General features: G+C 42.3%; 1 protein-coding gene and 1 pseudogene across 1 annotated transcript; one reads left to right on the forward strand and one right to left on the reverse strand.

Annotated features, from left to right (window-relative positions):
* The first annotated feature begins 569 nt into the window (after window positions 1–569).
* Window positions 570–5,860, forward strand: LOC139385137 (major histocompatibility complex class I-related gene protein-like). The gene is made up of 2 exons (XM_071130214.1): window positions 570–627; window positions 2,569–5,860. Exons 1-2 carry the CDS (start codon window positions 570–572, stop codon window positions 3,525–3,527), a joined length of 1,017 nt encoding a protein of 338 aa, XP_070986315.1. The 3' UTR covers window positions 3,528–5,860.
* A 2,128-nt stretch (window positions 5,861–7,988) lies between these two features.
* On the reverse strand, window positions 7,989–9,941 carry LOC139384607 (macrophage-expressed gene 1 protein-like; annotated as a pseudogene).
* Between the last annotated feature and the right edge of the window lie 13,601 nt (window positions 9,942–23,542).

Genomic DNA, 23,542 nt, shown 5'->3' on the forward strand with positions numbered 1-23,542 from the left:
CATTCTCGCATAGGTGTTCCTTTTGTCCAAATGGAAGGAAAGAAAAGGTGGTGTTTGCTCGGTTGCATCTAGGACATTGTACATTGAACTCGTCATTATATCTGGTTGGCAAGCATACAAATGGATTGTGTACAGAGTGTATGGTTGATGAAACAGTGAAGCATGTGTTGATGTATTGTTGTAAGTACTGGTATGTGGACGAGAGGGAAAGATTGATGTGTAGGGTTATTGAGGTAGGACAGGGATGGGGGGGTGGGGATGTGAAAGGGATTTGGGGAATGGGGAAGTTTTTATAATAGTTAGTAGGGCTCTTTTTATATTCTTAATAGTACATGATTAGATAGGAGAGTTAAGTTTCACGTAATGTTTGTTAATTATTCATTTAGTCTGTAAACTGTGATCGACTACACACTCCAGTACAGTAGGTGGCGACATGCCCCTCTAACACTTGTTTGCAGACCGCCATAATATTATGGAAGAAAATAAGCAGAAGAAGAAGATAAGCATAAGTGAAAGGGAAAGTATCGGCTGCGTGAGGCTACTGCAAGAGTAGTGAACATTCCTGAATCATGTGCAAACTGTCTGTCTTTTTGATTGTTCTTTCCTTTTACACCATAGTCAACGCAGGTAAGATGGACTATTTACTTTCTCTCAACTCATTGATAGATTTGTTATGTTATACTATGTTAAACCAAGAGTTTGGGACTACAGGTTATATCTGCATTTTTGTCAAAATGTGATCCGGTTCAGGAAACTGGAGAGCATTTTTTGGCAGAAATGCCTTCTCGAACATGTGAACTTTCATGTGCCTTGATAACAAACTTGTATGCCATCTGTAAATACGAATAAAATTGTTAAATTACGAGCCTTGTTGGTTAAGTCACAGAAAAAGGCAGCAACTTTCCCGCTAGCCATGATTGGCTGAGATAATGAGTGGGTTGGACATGTCGAGAGAGGAGTTCGGATTGATCTGCCATATTCAAGGCTTCTGCCTATTTGAACTCGGTCAGTTTGTGTTGGTAATCCTGTTGAATGCAACTTTTTTAAAATGTATGGTGTAGTGGAGCTGCATAAGTGTTGGTCTCCACTTTCTGGAGGATCAAGTCTTGAAATCAGTGGAATTAGAGTGTGATAGGTAAAGAGATGGAGAAAACACCTGTCTCCGGATTACATCTTCAAACTAAGGGCAACCGTGGTATGGCATTCCTGACAGGGAGACGCGTCCATCATTCATGATGATGTATGCAGGTAAGATAGTCTAGCGTTAGCTAGCTACATTTTCAGATATTATATGTGTCTAATTTTGACAGAAAGTGGTTTCATTTCAAGCTAAAGTGTAGTTAGCTGGCTCCCTAGCCGACATGATTTGTTTCCCAGAGCCGTTTGCTTTTCTAGTTAGAGTCTAATGTTAGGCATTGTTGGCACTTTGTTCATTGTTGTTTAACTAGCTACCGTTAGCTGGCTGGCGAGTTAGCTAACGTTACGTGACTTGTGTACAACACCCGTTGAATATGGCCGGTGTCAGTAAACATGCGCAAAAAAGCGTAATGAAATTGTTGCCAGCAGAGCTGGTTAGGCTGTTTTCATGTTATCCAGAGATAAACAAATAGTCGGCCAGAGCATCAGCTGTGCGCTCCGAGAGCGAAACGAGATGGGTGGGTCTTACAAGTTGATCAACTTTCAAAGCAGAATTACTTTCCTATTGTTCCTCAAATGCAGTGTATGATATGCCATTTTGTAGCTCTGAGTCTCTACTTTTATCCAATGTAATGAAATAAATAAAATAAAAACATTTCACATTTTGCTACATAAGACCAAATCCAGGTGGTGAGTCACAAATGTAGTTATTGACATAGCATTGCTCTGTTCAATATTCTCTACTTAGATAGTACTCTAAATGCCCCAATTCATATTGTTCAGTTGAAAAGAGTACAAGATCATAATTGCTGACACCAGGCATCTGCACAGATAGGGCTCTACCAGAGCACATGCCCCTTCCTGTCTCAAGTGTCCTGCCCTTTTGGGTGGCGGCATAATATTTATATTATTTATATATTTACATATATTTGTAGAAATGTTTCATCATTGTTGTTCGGACCCTCTGTCCGCAAGTCGTCAAGTTTATACCCCCTCACCCCCTACCCCTTCCATTGGTTGCACCTGTTGATATGCCCTGTATAGAGCTTGATAACACTTGATTTAGCCTACACATTATCAATATTCAGTCTGATTGGTTGATACTAATCACAATCAGTGTAAAATAGAGTTTTTGATTTACATCAATGATCAGCTGATAGCCCAACCTCTTTTCCCAATGTCAATCATGTCTTTTGGAGGCACTAACTAGCTTGCTTACCATTTCTGATGGTGAGTGAGTGTTGTTTTTTACATTTTAGAAACACTGATCTCCCTGACAAGTCTGTGCACGGCCCTGCCTGGCACCATGCAAACCAATGAGTGTTTAGAACCTTACAGCCTGTTATCTCAAAATCATATTTCTGCAGATAAAACCTTATTGTCCCAAGCTCTCAATGTCCATAACTGTGGAAAATATCACTCCTCTTTCAGGTCCAGGATCACATTCTCTGTGGGCACTTGCAACATATATAAGTGGAGAGACGCCTTTCCCTGAGTTTACGGTTGTGGGGATGTTGGATGACATTCAAGTGACTTACTATGACTCCAACATGAAACACTTCATCTACAGTGGACTTCCAACTTACAAAATACGTGATGACGAAGCTCAGGACGGAGCTTATGTATTTGGAATTATATACCAGAGCATTAAAGAGAGATCCTTTCAGCTAAAGCACCACTTAAATCTCACAAGAGGTGTTCAAGTCCAGCAAAGAATAGCTGGCTGTGAGATGTTGAACAACGGTGAACTGATGATCATGTCAAAGAATACTTTCAATGCAGTTTTTGCAGATCATGAAATATATTACAACATGACACATTTTACATACAATTCTGGGAAACTACTACCAGAATGGGATGCGATGAGGAGAGAATATCTTAAAACACTTTTTGGGAACGTTTTACTTCCCATTTGCATCAGAACACTGAAGACAATCCTGAAGAGGGAGAAGAACGTTGTGATGCGTAAAGTTCCTCCCAGACTAAAGAAAGAGGTTTCTGGAGGGTTTCAGGTGAGCTGCCTGGCGTTTGGTTTCTACCCCCGCCACATCAACCTGACCCTGCTGAGAGACGGCCAGCCAGTGGCAGAACAGGAGCTGACAGGGGGGGAGGTTCTGCCTAGTGGAGACGGGACCTACCAGCTGAGGAAGCGTCTGGAGGTCAGTACTGAGGAGCTAAAGAAGAGACACTACACCTGTACTGCCTCTCACCTCAGTCTGGACAACAAGCTAGATGTCAGTTGGGAGTCTGGGGCAGAGAGAGTTCACCTATCCACCCTCTCAGCTCTACTGGTGATGCTGCTGGTTGTTATTCTATTGGGCATTTTCATTTGTGTCAAAAGGAGGAGACGCAGCGCATCACAGGCATTGGTCACAACTTGCAAACGTTGATGCAAAAGTGGCGGAGGAAATGAACCTTTCTTCAGATTCTGCAACATAAAGGGACATGTCATAATTTACTGGGTGGATGGAGGGGGTCCCAAAGGGAGGGTTGTCAAACTTCTTATTTTTTGCTTTGGGGAGTTTTTTTTATTGGGCACAGGGGAGTATGCTCTATCTGGTAAGAAACAATGAAACAAGCGCCAGTAAACTAATTTTGTGTGGACTGCGCACTGTATTACTGTATTGTATGGACTGGAATTACGCACCTTTTTCAAACCATGAACCTAGGAGAGAACATGCATTAACATTCAGCCAACAAGAGCTTGCATCAATCCAGCTTCCAACAATGTATTACAGTTTTTTCCAACTGCTTACACAAGTTTTCAAAACTGTATCCTTTTTTTCAAAACTCTACACACAATTCCCAAAACTGCACACACAAAATGCAAAATGCCTCACATCTCCTTCAAAATGTAATACTGCATTCACAATGCCATAAACACATGTCAGAATGAAGCATTTGCATCAAATGACCCCTCGGCGTCCCAAGGGGGCAGTACATTAATTGGTAGGGGGGAGGGGGGGCAGTCACCAGTGCCAAGCTACGCTTCATCTCTTCTCCGGCCTGAGTCTGGCCACGATACTTTGTCCACATCACAAGATTTTCTCTTGCCAAACATCGAGGGAAGAATCTCCTAGCATGGCGTATTCAACCTTGGACAGAGGCAACCTCTATGTCCCCACATAGACCATATTTATAATTGCAGTCTCTTGTACATCTGTTAACAAGCATCCTCGGATGCTTGACCATGGACCATGATGTCTTTGCCTTTCCACTCTGTACAGAATTCAAACACAGTATGTGTTCAGCATAGGAACTGTAAACAATGTACAAAAAAATGTAGTACAGCATGATAACCAACCTCATTCATTCAATGCAGTGCAGTAAATGGATGGCTTAGAGTTACAAATGTTTATGCAATACTATGAAGTCATACGTATTTTACAGTACATTACTGTAATGCTAAAATAGTCATTAGATAGTTGCATACCTGTTTTCAATTCTGAAGGTTCGAATTATGGACGCCACTGTAAATCGACTCAAATTGGACTGGACTCTCAGTCCAGCCTCTCTCATGGTCAAACCGTGGTTGATCACATGATCAACAAATTTTGCCCTAATCTCATTAGAGATGCCTCTCCTTCCTTCTCTTCTTTGACCTCGTCCTCTTCCTCTCCCTCCTACTCATCTTGCTCTCTGTCCATTGTTGGCATCCATTGTTCAAAACAGGTAATCTGACCTTTGACCTATTTATAGGCTTATACTACAGTAAAGCAGTGATTGGTTAGTGATCAGTTAAGCTATTAGTGTTTGCACATGTGAGGAGTGTGTGTGTGACCTGGTGAAGAAGTGTAGAATTTTGATTGGTTGTGTTTGGAAAAGGAAAGCAAGTCACCTCCTGTTAGATTTTTGTGTTTTAGGTTGAGAATTGTGTGTAGTATTTTGAAAAAAGTGTTTTATGCAATTGACAACTGAGTCAAAGGCTGATAAATAGCTTCTGGTTTTTCATATTTGGTGTGTAGTTTTGCACTTTGAGTGAGAGGTTTCAAAAATTGTGTGACATGAAAAGATTTTGTGTGTAAGCAGTTGGAAAAAACTGTAGTATAAGAAATGCTAAGCATGAATTATTCTAGCAAGCTATTCTAGTCAAGGTTTTCCTGGGAGTCCAAGAGCTAAGGAGCTTTTGAAGTGGAGGGGCCAATGGAGTGCATGGTGCGTAATGCGCAAGAAACAGGCTATAAGTTGGAACCTTACGCATAGGCCATCATTCATCAGCTACATATAAGAATAATAACTACATATAAGAATAATAACTACATATAAGGATAATAACTACATATAAGGATAACTACAATAACTACATAAGGATAATAACTATGTGTAAGGATAATAACATGTAAGGATAATAACTACATTGAGGTGACGCCTAAAGCCATATGGAGATGTGTAAATTAGAGGACCATTTAGTCCTTACATTACTGTAGCATATGCCAGTAAATATGGACCACAATGAAAATAAGTCCCCGACTTTAGTGCAATCCCAGTCATATACAGTGTAAATAAGGTATTTCTGTTTATAATTTTGTATAAATTTGCAAGAAAATGTTGCTTTGTCATTATGGGGTATTGTGTGTAGAATGAGGATTTATTTTTATTTAATCCATTTTAGAATAAGGCTGTAAAGTAACAAATGTGGAAAATGTCAAGTGGTCTGAATACTTTTCGAATGCACTATATATTTTTTAAATTGCAAAATAAAATCAATCAATTGATCAATCAATCCAAACTGTACATGAATGGAAAGAGACATCTGTTACAAAATACCAACAACTTTAATGACCAGGTAGGGAAGGATGTGCTTTCTGTTTGTTGAGATTGACATACTCTATTTATTGTGGTGTTGAAAACGCCAACCATGATATTGAAGTGCCCGGAGTCGGTATCGTTTGTTTATTGATTGTGTGGTGCATTGGCACAAAAACCTGTTGGTGGATTTTTTTCTGTGCATATATTTTATAAAATAATGTCTGCAACCAGCCATACCAGTCATATTTTTTTATGACACCTTGAGTTGGACCAGCCCCTCTCCCCAGTAAATGTAGTCTCTAATATACTTTTTGGACGATGACAAAACTTTGTTCATTTAGCTCAATTCACAATGAAAAGATGACTGCTGGAGCAGCTATGAGGGCAGACACTAAATGTGTGAGTGATTCAGTTACCCAGCAAGCACATCATGTTCTGAGAACCATATGTTTCTTAGAGCTTGGTGAGAGCGTGGTTGTTCTATGGTTATTTTGCATTCAACCTCCCACAATGTTCTGGGAATGGTGCAGGATACCCAGCTAGCACATAACGTTCTGAGAACCATATGTTTCTTAGGTGGGAATTTCAGGTTTTCTACTGGTTTCCTCGTGGTTCTATTTAAAGTAATGTTCTCAGAACGTTCAGACAACATTAGGAAGCAATGTTTTTCTGTGGGATTTTCAATACTTCAGCATAATATTTTCTGCAGGTTTCCTCATGGTTCTATTTAAAGTCATGATGTTCAAAGAACATTCTAAGAATGTTATTTAAAAACTAATTCTGTTCTCAGCGTCAAAAAAACTCTCTCTATCCTCTATCTTGTTAATTTTAAGTGTGTTTAGGTATCTGAGCGTTAGGCATTCATCATTAGTCCAGATTTGCATTTGTACACAGTATTTTATATGCTGGTTTAGCTTCCTGGGCCTGTATCCACAAAACGTTTCAGAGAGGAACATTGGTGGTATGTGCTGACAATAGACATTTTACTCTTCAGTCTTAAGAGTCACTCCTAATTGACAGATTTAGGACGCCACATGAGCTGTCCTAACCACTGAAGAGTCACCAGCAGGTGTCTTGATAATAGAAAAATGCAGTTAGTCAGTGGTTCCTTCATCACATGCAACTGCATTTGAGTTGTTAAAAGAATGTTTGATATTTCATCATTCAATTATTTCATCAATAATCTAGACCTACATGTAACAGTATGAGTATCTCTTGCACTTATGACAATTACACAAGGCATAATATGCCTAATACTTATAACCACTAGGCTAATAAATAAACACATTTTTCATTTGATTATTTAATTACCTACAACATGTTATTTCAAATTATACATTTTGAACTCTAATATCACATTGTTCAAATAATATCTCTAAATTGGGCATACCTATACATTGTGCAATGGAAGGCATCTATAGTGCTTATGTTAACTTTGATAGTGTTAAATGAAAATTATAGACCTTTCAAAACGTTGTATGCAGTGATTTAAAGTTAAACGGGAGTGACGACGAGTGTGTTGATAACAGCAATGTTGTGAAAATTCTGCTTTTAACAACCATCAAAATGTGATAAATAAAGGTTATGCCAACAATAAAAAAAAATGTATTTCATGTACAGCCACATTCTGTAGTGATACATCATCATGATTGGTTATTCCTCATCATTTGCACCACATATTTGCAGTTGCTACATACGCATTTTTGGACTTGCAAAATAATGAAATGTACCGATTTGATTCTGGAAGAATATAACTTATAAATGCCTCATGAGCTTAGTCCAACTGTCATACCCCATCAGAACTCCAAATATATAATCTTGTTTTACTCCAATCCCAGCTAGCACATAACGTTCTGTGCATACAACCTTCCCACAACATTCTGAGAATGGTGCATGATAGTTGCTTGGCGTTGGAACATTCTCAGCACATTTAAGGAACATAAAAATATCAACATTATCTTGATTTTTCATTACTTCAACATAAAATTTCCTAAACGTTCACACATGGTTACATTTAATTACATTTTTGGTAGAAACATTCTCCAACTGGTTTGACATTGGGAATGTTGTAAAATAGTTCCATGAACATTAAACAACTTTCTTCTGTGGGAATTTCAGCACTTCCACATAAAGTTTCCTACAGGTTTACTCATGGTTCTATTTAAAGTCATGTTGTCAAAGTGCTTTGCTCAGGCAGATAATTAGGCCGTTGGACAGAAAATGAATCTGCAAGTAGTTCGTGGGACAGCTCTTGGTTTTGGTCAGAGGGTTCAGTAGGGATGGGCTATAGAGGCCCCCAAAGAGATATCCTGAGAACTCTGGGGTCACCTCATTGGTGGAGCACCAATAGCTGTCAATGCGAGCGGAGCGGACATGGAAGAAGTCTACACACACTCTGTCGCAGCTTTTATCGCAAAACATCCCCAAAAAACAGTTACACTCATTGCAAATGTCGTAGCACTCAATCTTGTTATAGTACTGATGTAATACCTCACCACGCAACATAGTGGGTGTGTGGGGATCACGACATTAGTAAGAGCCGATGTCGGGGTTCATCTGAGCCAGGTTCTGGCAGATTGGGTCGGACCCTCGCAGCAGTTGTCTTCCACATTGGCTTGGAAGTTGAAGTTTGTGGAGTCTGGGTTGACGCAGCCGGGCAGGTGTTGATGGTATAATGGCGATGTATGGCTTCACTCACAAACAGGGACAGTTTGCCTACTGTTGGTTCAGGAGGATCAGGCAAGGTCAACCAGTTGAGGAAGTAGTGCAGTGCCACTACTGGTCGATGCCTACCAGGCTGTTCATGGTGCTCTCCTGCTATTTCTGCAGAGTGATGCCCGGGTAGAAGGGTGCCCCACCATGAAGTAGGTGATGTTGCCCTGATAACTGAGTGAGTCAGATGTCTCTTGTGCAGCCTTGCTGTCAATGTCAAACTTGAGTTTATCAAAGAAGTTTAGACCTGCCAATGCCTTGACAGAGAACTTGTCTGTCGTGGACACGTAATTGGCACTGAGATAGTCCTCTTGCACTAAGGAGGCACCTGCATCGATGCTGGTTATCACATGGTTGCCATAGCCAAGCACCATCTTCTCAGATAAATTAACTGCCTTATTTTCTATTGCATCTGCGATCTCCTCAGCCTGGTGGACAAAGCGGCCATCCAGAGTGAAGTCAGGCTGAGCTTGTACAGTGTAGAGGAAGTTGCGCACCTTGGGGGGAAAGGAGAGGAATTCATCTTTGGCTTGGTGTCATTAGTTGCTGGGGAAGCCGATACTAAGGCATGGTACAAGAGCGCACTAAAATCATATTCAAAAGGCTAAATAAACTACAAACTGAGTATGCCGAAACCCCAATTATATTTAAAGGCATATTATATAGAAATTGCTCCGCTATTATTTGGTTGCTAAAATTCTAAAATGTTAGCCTCATTTTAGTTTATGTACAAAACAAGCAATGTATAGTGTAGAGAATCATTGTACAATTTAAACCACTTAGAAATATATTTTCAACAAGCAAAAACAAAACTTAAGGAGGGGAAGCGCAGGTAGAACAGAAATAGCGCACATAGAACAGATCTACCACTTGCTTTCAATCAGAATGGCAAATCTACAACTAACATTTATTTTGGAATTCAGGTCACACACAAAGCTACATAATGCAGCTTATAAATACTGTAGATATAAACTAAATAGGTTTTACTATATATCTCCCTAAAACATATTTTTAATATACACAACTATTGGGTGATCTGAGTCCACCTTGTCAATCCCCCATTTCACTATGTTCTCCCCGGGTCCCCAAGGTAGCAGCCCACTGGCACCTCTCTGATTCAGTGGGGTTGGGTTAAAAGCAGAAGTCAAGTTTTGGTTGGACCTTGTGTACAATTGATGATATAAATGTAAATGTATGTATTTTCTGACAGCACTAATTCAACAATTTATACTGTATTTCTACATATGCTTGAATGTGATGCACATTTTAAGTCTGACTCTCAATCTTAAGGAGAAACTCATCTGCACACGAGTAGTGACAGAACTGCTGGCAGGCTTGGACATGCTGGCTCTTCTATAAGGAAAATCACTGGAGGTGTCTTAGTCTGCCTCCCAAATGTCACCCTACTTCCTATTTAGTGCACTACTTTTAACAAGGGCCCCTATATTCCCTATTTTCTTTATTGTCAGTCGTCTGTAAACTACAGGTTTCTGATGAACACAAACGTTCCTGTGAAATGACAAGGAGAAACATTCTCATAAAAGTCACGTTTACAGATTGTTAAATGAATCTGCAAGTTTTGCAAATTTCAACTAAAAACATATAAATATAATCTAGTTATTTTTATTTATCCTGCAAAACAAGACTGCTTAGACTGGATTACAGTACCATGTGGCAGACATCATTGTTTTATGTTTTCCAATCAGCTCTGCATTGATTAGCCCACACAGTCTTAGCAGGATAAATCCACTATTATGATATTCTATTTGCTTCACATAACCACAACAATAACAACAAGCAGCATCCTCTATCTAGCTGCCAGCACTATTTTATGTATGCACTATGTACATAAGCTAGAAACCGTACATCTTTTCAACCATGTGGCATGGAACTGTCAGATCAAAATTATGCTTTGCAAAATAAACATTCTTACAGGAAAGAGTTCACATCAGTCTCTGCTTCTACTCATGAAGGCTTGAATAATAACAGCACAGGAGGTTGGTGGCACCTTAATTGGGGAGGACAGGCTCATGATAATGGCTGGTGCGAAATAGTGATATCAAATACATAAAACACCCTGTCTTTTTCATAGTCTTCACTGCTGCTCTTCTTACTCAGAGATGAGTCCAAGTAGACAATCTAGAATTGAGACCCTCGGGTCATTGCAGTTCATCCGACCATTCCTAGCAACATTTCCAATAGCATTTGCAGCAGCAGTCCCAATCCCAGTCACTGGGCACAATCAGTTCCAGCTAAGGCATGGTTCAACAGAGAAGATCAGTTCACCCCGCAGTGCCAGTTATTTAAAGATGAAATCTGTGATATTTACAGGCATTTTTGGTCATTTGAACATTTATGTATAGTATACCATTGATTTGAAGAACATACTATCTATCTGTTTGTTGTCTTGCAAGTTAAATTGAAAAAGTTATGGATTTCCTTCCTTTCAAAGGAAGGATTGGGCCTTTAATAGAGGAATGAGAATACAATGTCTGCTACAAAGCTTTCAAAGAAACTCACCGCCCTCTAAAGTCTATTCCCAGAATCATCTCTTTTAATGAATGAATGATTCATGCTGTTGTTGTCACCTGACGTCAACAGATCTGGCTTTTCCTCCACTGGTCTACTTGTGCTGTGATGGAGTGAGGTGGTGATAGGAGTCAACAGTCATTAGCTGTGATGAAGTACCATGGAAACAGCTGGGAAAATATACAGGTTAAATATAGACTAACCTCGATGTAGGTGTGCACACACACAAACAATTGTAGCACAAACGCATGTACGCACGCACGCACTTACACACACACACACACACACACACACACACACACACACACAAACACAAACAGACTATATAGGCTTACTTTATTGAGTTAGGTGTCCTTTTTCAAACTCTTCCTGACCCAGTATGTAGTACCTACATGTTTCAAGCAGACCACCAAAGTCCCTGTGCCCAAGAATGGCATGGTAACCTAAATGACTTTCGCTCCATAGCACTTGCATATGTAGCAATGAAATGATTTTAAAGGCTGGTCATGGCTCATACCAACACCATCATCCCAGACACCCTGGACCCACTTCAATTTGTATACCGCCCCAACAGATCCACAGATGATGAAATCTCTGTTGCAGTCCATACTGCGCTTTCCCACTTGGGCATAAGGAACACCTACATGAGAATGCTGTTCATTGACTACAGTTCAGCGTTCAAAACCATAGTACTCTCTAAGCTCATCACTAAGCTAAGGACCCTGAGACTGAACACCTCCCTCTGCAACTGGATCCTTAACTTCCTGACAGGACGCCCCCAGGGGGTGAGGGTAGGCAACAACACATTCCCCACAGTAACCCTTAACACCGGGCCCCTCAGGGGTGTATGCTTAGTGCCCTCCTGTATGTCCTGTTCAACCACGACTCCTAACACCATCATTAAGTTTGCCGACGACACGAGGGTGGTAGACCTGATCACCGCCAACGATGATTCAGCGTATAGGGAGCAGGTCAAAGAACTGGCAGTGTGGTGCCAGGACAACATCTCCCTCAACGTCAGCAAGACAAAGGAGCTGATCGTGGACTACAGGAAGCAGAGAGTCGAGCACGCCCCCATTCACATTGACAGGAGCAGGTTGAAAGCTTCAAGTTCCTTGGTGTCCACATCACTAAGGATCCATCATGGTCCAAACACACAAACTCAGTTGTAAAGACTGTCATGGGTCCTCAGATCCTCAAAAAGTTCAACAACTGAACCATTGAGAGTATCTTGACTGGCTGCATCACCCTGTTTGGGATAGGCGTCCCACTAGAGGGACTGGAGGATGCGCAATTCAAATAAATACTCATACAAATTATGGATATTAAACATTTAGGTACATATAAGTGTCTTATATCAGCTGAAAGCTTAAATTATTTTTAATCTAACTTCACTGTCCGATTTACAGTAGCTATTACAGCGAAAACATGCCATGCGATTGTTTGAGGACGGCGCCTCACATCAAAATATTTTTCCACCGGTACAGGTTTCATACAATCACAAATAACGATTAAATATTCACGTACTTAAAAAAAATCCCGTAAACTTTGTTTCAACAAGTCAAAATATATTTCTATTTACTCTTCAGACACCCTAAAATGTAATCAAACTATAATATTTATTTCGGGAAAGAAGTATGTTCAATAGGAAACCGATTGTAGCAGGTGTGTCCTGTCTTCATGGCACACGCAAACATGAATTTCCAAGACTTTGTCCCTGTACTAAAACTGATATTTCTTATTGGTTTTTGAAGTTACAAGCCTGAAACCTTGAACATAGACTGCTGACACCCTGTGGAAGCCATAGGAATTGCATCCAGGGAGCTAATTTTCAATATGACCTTTTACTTGCCGTTCTAAGAGTATGGTCTCTTTTGATTTTCTTGTTATTCTCCTACATGATTTTAACATTTCCACAAACCCCAGTGTTTTCTTTCCAATGGTACCAATTATATGCATATCCTGGCTTCAGGGCCTGAGCTACAGGCAGTTTACTTTGGGCACGTCATTCAGGCGGAAATTGAGAAAAAAGGGGCCTATCCCTAAGAAATATATATATATTATGGCAACTGCTTGGCATCTGACCGCAAAGTGCTACATAGGGTAGTACGTACGGCCCAGTACATCACTGGGCCAATGCTCCCTGCCATCCAGGATCTCTATAGCAGGCAGTTTCAGATGAAGGCCCTAAAATTGCCAGCCACCCAAGTCATAGACTGTTCTCTCTGCTACTGCATGTCAAGTGGTACCGATGCACCAAGTCTGGAACCAACAGGACTCTGAACAGCTTCTACCCTCAAGCCGTAAGACCCTTTTTGCACAATATTCTTTTGACTCATCACATATGCTGCTGCTACTGTTTATTATCTGTCCCTTTATAGTTTTATATAAATACCTATTACCCCTGCACATCAACTCAGTACTGGTACCTCTTGTATATAGCCAAGTTATTACCTCATACCCCTGCACATCAACTCAGTACTGGTACCTCTTGTATATAGCCAAGTTATTACCTCATACCCCTGCACATCAACTCAGTACTGGTACCTTTTGTATATAGCCAAGTTATTACCTCATACCCCTGCACATCAACTCAGTACTGGTACCTCTTGTATATAGCCAAGTTATTACCTCATACCCCTGCACATCAACTCAGTACTGGTACCTCTTGTATATAGCCAAGTTATTACCTCATACCCCTGCACATCAACTCAGTACTGGTACCTCTTGTATATAGCCAAGTTATTACCTCATACCCCTGCACATCAACTCAGTACTGGTACCTCTTGTATATAGCCAAGTTATTACCTCATACCCCTGCACATCAACTCAGTACTGGTACCTCTTGTATATAGCCAAGTTATTACCTCATACCCCTGCACATCAACTCAGTACTGGTACCTCTTGTATATAGCCAAGTTATTACCTCATACCCCTGCACATCAACTCAGTACTGGTACCTCTTGTATATAGCCAAGTTATTACCTCATACCCCTGCACATCAACTCAGTACTGGTACCTCTGCCAAGTACCCCTGCACATCAACTCAGTTGTATATGTATATAGCCAAGTTATTACCTCATACCCCTGCACATCAACTCAGTACTGGTACCTCTTGTATATAGCCAAGTTATTACCTCATACCCCTGCACATCAACTCAGTACTGGTACCTCTTGTATATAGCCAAGTTATTACCTCATACCCCTGCACATCAACTCAGTACTGGTACCTCTTGTATATAGCCAAGTTATTACCTCATATCCCTGCACATCAACTCAGTACTGGTACCTTTTGTATATAGCCAAGTTATTACCTCATATCCCTGCACATCAACTCAGTACTGGTACCTTTTGTATATAGCCAAGTTATTACCTCATACCCCTGCACATCAACTCAGTACTGGTACCTCTTGTATATAGCCAAGTTATTACCTCATACCCCTGCACAACAACTCAGTACTGGTACCCCTTGTATATAGCCAAGTTATTACCTCATACCCCTGCACATCAACCTAGTACTGGTACCCCTTATATATAGCCAAGTTATTACCTCATACCCCTGCACATCAACTCAGTACTGGTACCTCTTGTACATAGCCAAGTTATTACCTCATATCCCTGCACATCAACTCAGTACTGGTACCTCTTGTATATAGCCAAGTTATTACCTCATACCCCTGCACATCAACTCAGTACTGGTATATTTTGTATATAGCCAAGTTATTACCTCATACCCCTGCACATCAACTCAGTACTGGTACCTCTTGTATATAGCCAAGTTATTACCTCATACCCCTGCACAACAACTCAGTACTGGTACCTTTTGTATATAGCCAAGTTATTACCTCATACCCCTGCACATCAACTCAGTACTGGTACCTCTTGTATATAGCCAAGTTATTACCTCATACCCCTGCACATCAACCTAGTACTGGTACCCCTTGAACCAATGATACAAGTTATCATTAATCATTGTGTATCTATTATTACTTTTATTATTACACGTTTTACTTTTTACTCAATGCAGGTTAGGAATAAAGAAACATCTGCATTCTGAGGTGACGTGTTTCTGTACACGGTGAGCAATGTTTTCTATTTGTTGGCTGAGTTCACAGTTCATCAACAGAATGGTCAGGTATTGTACCGTATGTCTATCTCTCTCTCATGTTGTGTTTTAAACATACAGAACAGACATGGTGTGAGTCACAAAAGGCACCCTATTCCCTATTTAGTGCACAACTTTTGACCACAGACCACGGTCAAATGTTATGCTCATTTGGGATACAGACATGGGCTAAGAGAGAGCAAATGTTCTTGTATTCGTATGTCACAGAAGCTATGGAGATAATAAATAGTAAAGTAATAAAATAAGTATGATCATTTCTACAGTATCAGGCTACGATAGAAAGATCATCCTTTGAGGGAAACCTTAACCTTTTATTGCAGTGGGCTAAATCAGGGTCACACAGAGTGGTTATTGGTAGTCTTAAACAAATCTACTTTGAAACAAAAGTATACACCTCACTCACATGGTTATGGGCTTAAAAACACACCTAGACCATGTCAGATATAAAGTTGACATTTATTCAATTTTGAGTTTGCATCCCAATATTACACTTTATATACATCACAGAAGACTGAAATATAACCGTTTCACATAGAAACACTGGATTTTCGGTGTTAAAAATAATAATACATGTTTATTAATTATGAAATTATAAGAAACATTTATAAGATTCCACCCATGTGTAAGGCGTCTAGGTGTAGCAGATAAGGCGTAGTCAGGCGCAGAACACAGAGATGAGTAATTCACGTAACTTTACTCAAAGCAACAAATATTTCAAGGAAAAAATAATCAAGCTCACAAATACAGACCAACGAACAAACACACACAAAACCATGGGGGAACCAGAGGGTTGAATAAGGAACATATAATTATGGGAATGGAAACCAGGTGTGTACAATTAAGACAAAACAAATGGAAAATGAAAAGTGGATCGGTGGCAGCTAGAAAACCGGTGACGCCGAACGCCGCCCGAACAAGGAGAGGGACCAACTTCTGGTGGAAGTTGTAATACTACCCCCTTGACACGCGGCTCCAGCAGCGCACCGACACCGGCCTCGGGGACGACCCGGAGGACGAAGCGCAGGGCGATCCGGGTGGAGACGGTGAAACTCCCGCAGCAACGAAGGGTGCAGGATGTCCTCCACCGGCACCCAGCATCTCTCCTCTGGACCGTACCCCTCCCACTCCATGAGGTACTGAAGGCCTCTCGCCCGACGCCTTGATTCCATGATGGCTCGAACAGCATACGCCGGGGCCCCCTCGATGTCCAGAGGGGGAGGAGGAACCTCCCGCACCTCAGATTCCTGGAGTGGACCAGCCACCACTGGCCTGAGGAGAGACACATTTAACGAGGGGTTAATACAGTAATCAGGGGGAGCTGTAACCTGTAACAAACCTTGTTCAGTCTCCTCAGGACTTTGAATGGCCCCACAGCTTCCGGCAGGGCAGGCGGAGGGGCAGGTTTCGGGTCGAGAGCCAGACCCGGTCCCCCGGTGCGGACACCGGGGCCTCACTGCGGTGGCGGTCGGCACTCACCTTCTGCCGCCTTATGCGTTGCCGGTGCACATGGGCGGCATCCCAGGTCTCCTCCAAGCGCCTAAACCATTCATCCACCACAGGTGCCTCGATCTGGCTCTGATGCCACGGTGCCAGAACCGGCTGATAACCTAGTACCCACTGGAAGGGAGATAGGTTAGTGGCGGAGTGAGTTTTGGGCCATCTCTGCCCAAGGGATGAAAACGCCCACTCCCCCGGCTGGTCCTGGCAATAGTACCGCAGAAACCTACCCACATCCTGGTTAACTCTTTCCACATGCCCATAACTCTCGGGGTGAAAACCTGAGGTGAGGCTGACCGAGACCCCCAGACGCTCCATGAATGCCCTCCAGACCCTGGACATGAACTGGGGACCCCAATCAGAAACAATGTCCTCAGGCACCCTGTAGTGCCGGAAGACGAGGGTGAACAGGGCCTTCGCAGTCTGTAGGGCCATAGGGTGTCTGGGTAAAGGAAGGAGACGGCAGGACTTAGAAAACCGATCCACAACGACCAGCATCGTGGCGTTTCTCTGTGACAGAGGAAGATCCATCAAGTAATCCACCGACAGGTGTGACCACAGCTGTTGTGGAATGGGTAGGGGTTGTAATTTCCCTCTGGGCAGGAGTCTAGGTGACTTGCACTGAGTGCACACCTAGCAGGAGGAAACATAAACCCTCATGTCCTTAGCCAAGGTGGACCACCAGTACTTCCCACAAAGACAGCGCACTGTCCGACTGATGCTCGAAAAACCAGAGGAGGGTGACGTGTGGGCCCAATAGATCAAACGGTCGCGGACAGCAGACGGAACGTACAGACGCCCAGCTGGACACAACTAACCTCTGCTCTTACCCCAATTCTTAACAACCCAGATTTTGGTTGAGGAATGTTGGATGCTGACTTTAACTTTTGGCTTAATAAGGGCATACGCAGACTAAATGACTAATTTGCTGATACGATTTTATTGTCATTTGAGCAGATGGTTGAGAAATATCGACTCCCAAAGCAGGACTTTTTCTGCATCCTACAAGTAAGACATTATATTCTGAAGAGCACCACCTTAATTGGTAACCCTGATGTGTCTGTCATTGAAATAATGCTTTTTTTCCCCACAAAGGAAAATGTCTGTAAGTCTGTTTTATGATGCTTTAAGGTCCCGTTCTGCTGTCAACACACAGATGGTGAAACAAGTGTGGGAGAAAGAATTGTCTGTTACTATTGATGAAGAGATGTGGGAGGACATTTGGAGATATGCAAAAACAATATCTATATGTAATCGTACTAGAGCAATCCAATTAAGAATAATACACAGATTGCATATATCCCCAAATCGCAGACATGCATTTAGCCCCACTTCCTCTTCTCCTCCGTGTCTTAAATGTAAAACTGATACAGGCACCTTAACACAATGTTTATGGTCATGTACCAAATACAAAGATACTGGTCTGGTGTTCTGCAAGAAATTGAAAAGATCCTAGGGGTTGATCTAGAATTGGACCCAGTTCCTTTACTGTTAGGTCTCCCTAGTAGGCATGTTACTTCTGTGGGTAAAAGGAGGCTTTACAACATCCTTACCTTCGCAGCGAGGAAAAACATCATTTTACAGTGGATTAGTGATAAGGTTCCTTCTATTAAAGATAGGCATAAGATACTATTTGAATTGGTGCCTCTGGAATATCTAACATGTACATTGCATTCTAAAACAGATCAGTTCTACAAAGTATGGGAACCTTTTCCAAATTACCTAGAACCTGAGGTATCAGCTATTACGCTGCAAGGATTCTCTTAGAATGGTGGTGATCTATGTATTTCAGAATTACGCTGTATGTTCCATGTGTGGAACCTAACTTCTTGGTTTTAACAGAGCTTTTGTGTTTAATTTCTGTTTGTAAGTTTGTTTAAAATGTATGTATTGAGAGACGCAATGATGGGGATGGGGCGGGAAGAGAAAAATGGTGTACGTATGTATGGGTGTATGTATGTATGTATGTATGTATGTATGTGTGTATGTATATGTGTATGTATGTGTATGTATGCATACTGTATGTATGTGTGTATGTATGTGTGTGTATGTATATATATATATATATATATACACACACACATGCAGGTACAGTGGGGCAAAAAAGTATTTAGTCAGCCACCAATTGTGCAAGTTCTCCCACTTAAAAAGATGAGAGAGGCCTGTAATTTTCATCATAGGTACAAGTCAACTATGACAGACAAAATGAGAAAAAAAATCCAGAAAATCACATTCTAGGATTTTTAATGAATTTATTTGCAAATTATGGTGGAAAATAAGTATTTGGTCACCTACAAACAAGCAAGATTTCTGGCTCTCACAGACCTGTACATTTTTCTTTAAGAGGCTCCTCTGTCCTCCACTCGTTACCTGTATTAATGGCACCTGTTTGAACTTGTTATCAGTATAAAAGACACCTGTCCACAACCTCAAACAGTCACACTCCAAACTCCACTATGGCCAAGACCAAAGAGCTGTCAAAGGACACCAGAAACAAAATTGTAGACCTGCACCAGGCTGGGAAGACTGAATCTGCAATCTGCAAGCAGCTTGGTTTGAAGAAATCAACTGTGGGAGCAATTATTAGGAAATGGAAGACCTACAAGACCACTGATAATCTCCCTCGATCTGGGGCTCCACGCAAGATCTCACCCCGTGGGGTCAAAATGATCACAAGAACGGTGAGCAAAAATCCCAGAACCACACGGTGAATGACCTGCAGAGAGCTGGGACCAAAGTAACAAAGCCTACCATCAGTAACACACTACGCCGCCAGGGACTCAAATCCTGCAGTGCCAAACGTGTCCCCTTGCTTAAGCCAGTACATGACCAGGCCCGTTTGAAGTTTGCTAGAGAGCATTTGGATGATCCAGAAGAAGATTGGGAGAATGTCATATGGTCAAATGAAACCAAAATATAACTTTTTGGTAAAAACTCAACTCGTCGTGTTTGGAGGACAAAGAATGCTGAGTTGCATCCAATGAACACCATACCTACTGTGAAGCATGGGGGTGGAAACATCATGCTTTGGGGCTGTTTTTCTGCAAAGGGACCAGGACGACTGATCCGTGTAAAGGAAAGAATGAATGGGGCCATGTATCGTGAGATTTTGAGTGAAAACCTCCTTCCATCAGCAAGGGCATTGAAGATGAAACGTGGCTACGTGAAAATGATCCCAAACACACTGCCCGGGCAACGAAGGAGTGGCTTCGTAAGAATCATTTCAAGGTCCTGGAGTGGCCTAGCCAGACTCCAGATCTCAACCCCGTAGAAAATCTTTGGAGGGAGTTGAAAGTCCATGTTGCCCAGCAACAGCCCCAAAACATCACTGCTCTAGAGGAGATCTGCATGGAGGAATGGGCCAAAATACCAGCAACAGTGTGTGAAAACCTTGTGAAGACTTACAGAAAACGTTTGACCTCTGTCATTGCCAACAAAGGGTATATAACAAAGTATTGAGATAAACTTTTGTTATTGACCAAATACTTATTTTCCACCATAATTTGCAAATAAATGTATTAAAAATCCTACAATGTGATTTTCATTTTTTCCCCTCATTTTGTCTGTCATAGTTGAAGTGTACCTATGATGAAAATTACAGGCCTCTCTCATCTTTTTAAGTGGGAGAACTTGCACAATTGGTGGCTGACTAAATACTTTTTTGCCCCACTGTATGTGTAAGTGAGTAGTGTTTTTTTTTTGCTTTGTCTCTGTTGTTGTATCTCTTAATATGGGTGAAAACTGTGAAATTCCAATAAAAAATACTGTTACAAAAAAAAAAAAAACAGGAACAATGGGCAAATGAACGGTCAATAAAGTTCCCAGTTGTGCCTGAATCTACTAGCGCCTTATGCAGGGAATGAGGGGAAAACTCAGGAAATTCTATAAACACAAACATGTGAGCAACAGGGGGCTCTGGGTGAGTCTGGTGCCTACTCACCTGGGGTGACACGACAGTGCCCTGCCTGCTGCCTCTACTCCCTGAGGAAGTGGTGGCAGTGCTGGCCACAGATGGTGCAGGGAATGAGCGTTGGCCCACTCCAGAGCCTTCCCAGATAGACAGGAGATGAGGGCGGACACTCTCTCGCGTCCCGAAGGAGCCGGGTGGCCGTTCCAGCATACGCCCCAGGGAGCGAGAGCCGAATCCCACTGGGACCAGGTGAAGGAGGGTTGGACAACAGCGGTGTGGGGTGTTGTGATGATGATGGGGCGCTGGACAACCTCCTCTCTTCCATCGCTTCATTGTTTGCAGCACGCGATCCATGGCTGTGCCGAAACTATGCAACGTAGTCGCGTGCTGCTGGACCCGCTCTTCTACTAACAAAGGAGGGTTTTGTGCAGCTGCTGACTCCATTTTCAGGTGTGTGTTTCTGTAAGGCGTCTAGGTGTAGCAGGTAAGGCGTAGTCAGGTGCAGGACACAGAGATGAGTAATTCACATAACTTTACTCAAAACAACAAATATTCAAAGGAAAAAGTATCAAGCTCACAAATACAGACCAAGTTACAACGAACAAACACGCACAAAACCATGGGGGAACCAGAGGGTTCTGACCTTCTCCCTATAGGCTGTCTCATCCTCGTCAGAAAACCTAATGATGGTGTTGGAGTCGTGTGTGGCCACACTGTCATGGGTGAACAGGGAGTACAGGACGGGACTAAGCACGCACCCCTGAGGTGCCCACGTGTTGAGGGTAAGCGTGGCAGATGTGTTGTTGCCTATCCTTACCACCTGGGGGTGGCCCGTTGGGAAGTCCAGGATCCAGTTGCAGAGGGAGGTGTTCGCAGTCCCATGGTTCTTAGTTTAGTGATGAGCTTGTAGGGAACCATGGTGTTGAATGCTGAGCTGTATTCAATGAACAGCATTCTCACAGAAGTGGGAAAGGGCAGTGTGGAGTGCAATAGAGATTGCGTAATCTCTGGATCTGTTGAGGCGGTATGCGAATTGGACTGAGTCCAGAGTTTCTGGGATGATGGTATTGATGTGAGCCATGACCAGCCTTTCAAAGCATTTAATGGCTACAGATATAAGTGCTACTACGGGCCGGTAGTTATTTAGGCAGTTTACTTTGGTGTTCTTGGGCACAGGGACTATGGAGGTCTGCTTGAAACATATATGTATTACACACTGGCTCAGGTAGTGGTTAAAAATGTCAGTGAAGACACCTGCCAGATGGATAGCGCATGCTCTGAATATGCATCCTGGTAATCTGTCTGGCCCTGCGGCCTTGTGAATGTTAACCTGTTTAAAGGTCTTGCTCACATCGGCTACGGAGACCGTGATCACACAGTCGCCTGGAACAGCTGGTGCTCTCATGCATGGTTCAGTGTTGCTTGCCTCGAAGCGAGCATAGAAGGCATTTAGCTCATCTGGTAGTATCGCGTCACTGAGCAGCTCGCGGCTGTGTTTCCCTTTGTAATCCTTGATAGTTTGCAAGCCCTGACACAGCCGACAAGTGTCAGAGCCGGTGTAGTAGAATTCAATCTTAGTCCTGTATTGAAGCTTTGCCTGTTTGATGTGTTGTCAGAGGAAGTTCTTATAAGCATCTGGATTAGTGTCCCGCTCCTTGAAGCGGAAACTCTAGCCTTTAGCTCAGTGTGGATGTTGCCTGGAGCAGGCTGTTGGGGAGTAGAAGGAGTGTGTGTTTGTGTGTGTGTGTGTGTGTGTGTGTGTGTGTGTGTGTGTGTGTGTGTGTGTGTGTGTGTGTGTGTGTGTGTGTGTGTGTGTGTGTGTGTGTGTGCTTCCAAAGATGTACAGTGAATCCAGCTGCACGGAGCTGGACCCCAGGGACCAGAGAAGTCAAAACAGAAAGCCTTAAACAGACCCTGGAACAGACAGGGGAGACATCTTAATGTCTGAAACAACTGTCTTCTGCTTCACAGCTTGAATTGTAATCCCTGCCTTTGTCATTAGCCTGGTACTTATTGTTTTTGCTCCACATTTCCAAGGGTAGAAGTCCAATGTAAGACATTCATCATTGTCATGTTTAGAGATAGACAGACAATGAAAGACACTGATGATACCATTAAAATGGCACCCTATTCCTACATAGTGCAACACTTTGACCAGAACCCTGGGTAGGCAGGCAGACAGTCAGACCCACCGACAGACCGACAGACTGACCATGTTTAGCTTCACTGCACATGTAACAGATTTGCAAGATATTGACAAAGAGAGGAGAGCTTGTTCAGACTGCGGCACTTCTCCTCAGACAGAACTCCATCCTGAAGCCTTAGTGAAACCAGCTGGTTTCTGAGGCGAGGAGAAAAGCAGAACAAACAGATCTCCTGTTAAATCAAGGCCGGGTGAAAGGAAAAATGTATTTTCATCTGGCTGTAATGGCTTTTTACGAGTGCTACTGGTTTCCATTAACAAAGCCAAAGGTTTGGCCTCCGACAAGGCAAAAGTTATTAAAGCTTTAATATCCACCTTTGTGGTGGAAGTTAAAGTGCCAGTAGTGTGATCTCTAACCTTGACAACAGGTAAGTCAGGCCAGTGCACATATACCCAGCATTTCTCTCTCTGTGTTAATGGCTCTACTCTCTAAATATACTATTTTTATTGCTGTATTACAATGGTCTCCTCTCTTATGGCAGAGGTTGTCAACAGGCGGCCCAAATCAAATCAAATCAAAGTTTATTTGTCACGTGCACCGAAAACAACAGGTGTAGAACTTACAGTGAAATGCTCACTTACAGGCTTTAACCAATAGTGTGGGAAAAAAAGGTGTGTGTGTGTGTGTGTGTGTGTGTGTGTGTGTGTGTGTGGGTAAGTAAAGAAATAAAACAACACT

This window comes from Oncorhynchus clarkii, chromosome 26, assembly GCF_045791955.1.
Source record: "Oncorhynchus clarkii lewisi isolate Uvic-CL-2024 chromosome 26, UVic_Ocla_1.0, whole genome shotgun sequence".
In the NCBI taxonomy this organism is placed as follows: Eukaryota; Metazoa; Chordata; class Actinopteri; order Salmoniformes; family Salmonidae; genus Oncorhynchus; species Oncorhynchus clarkii.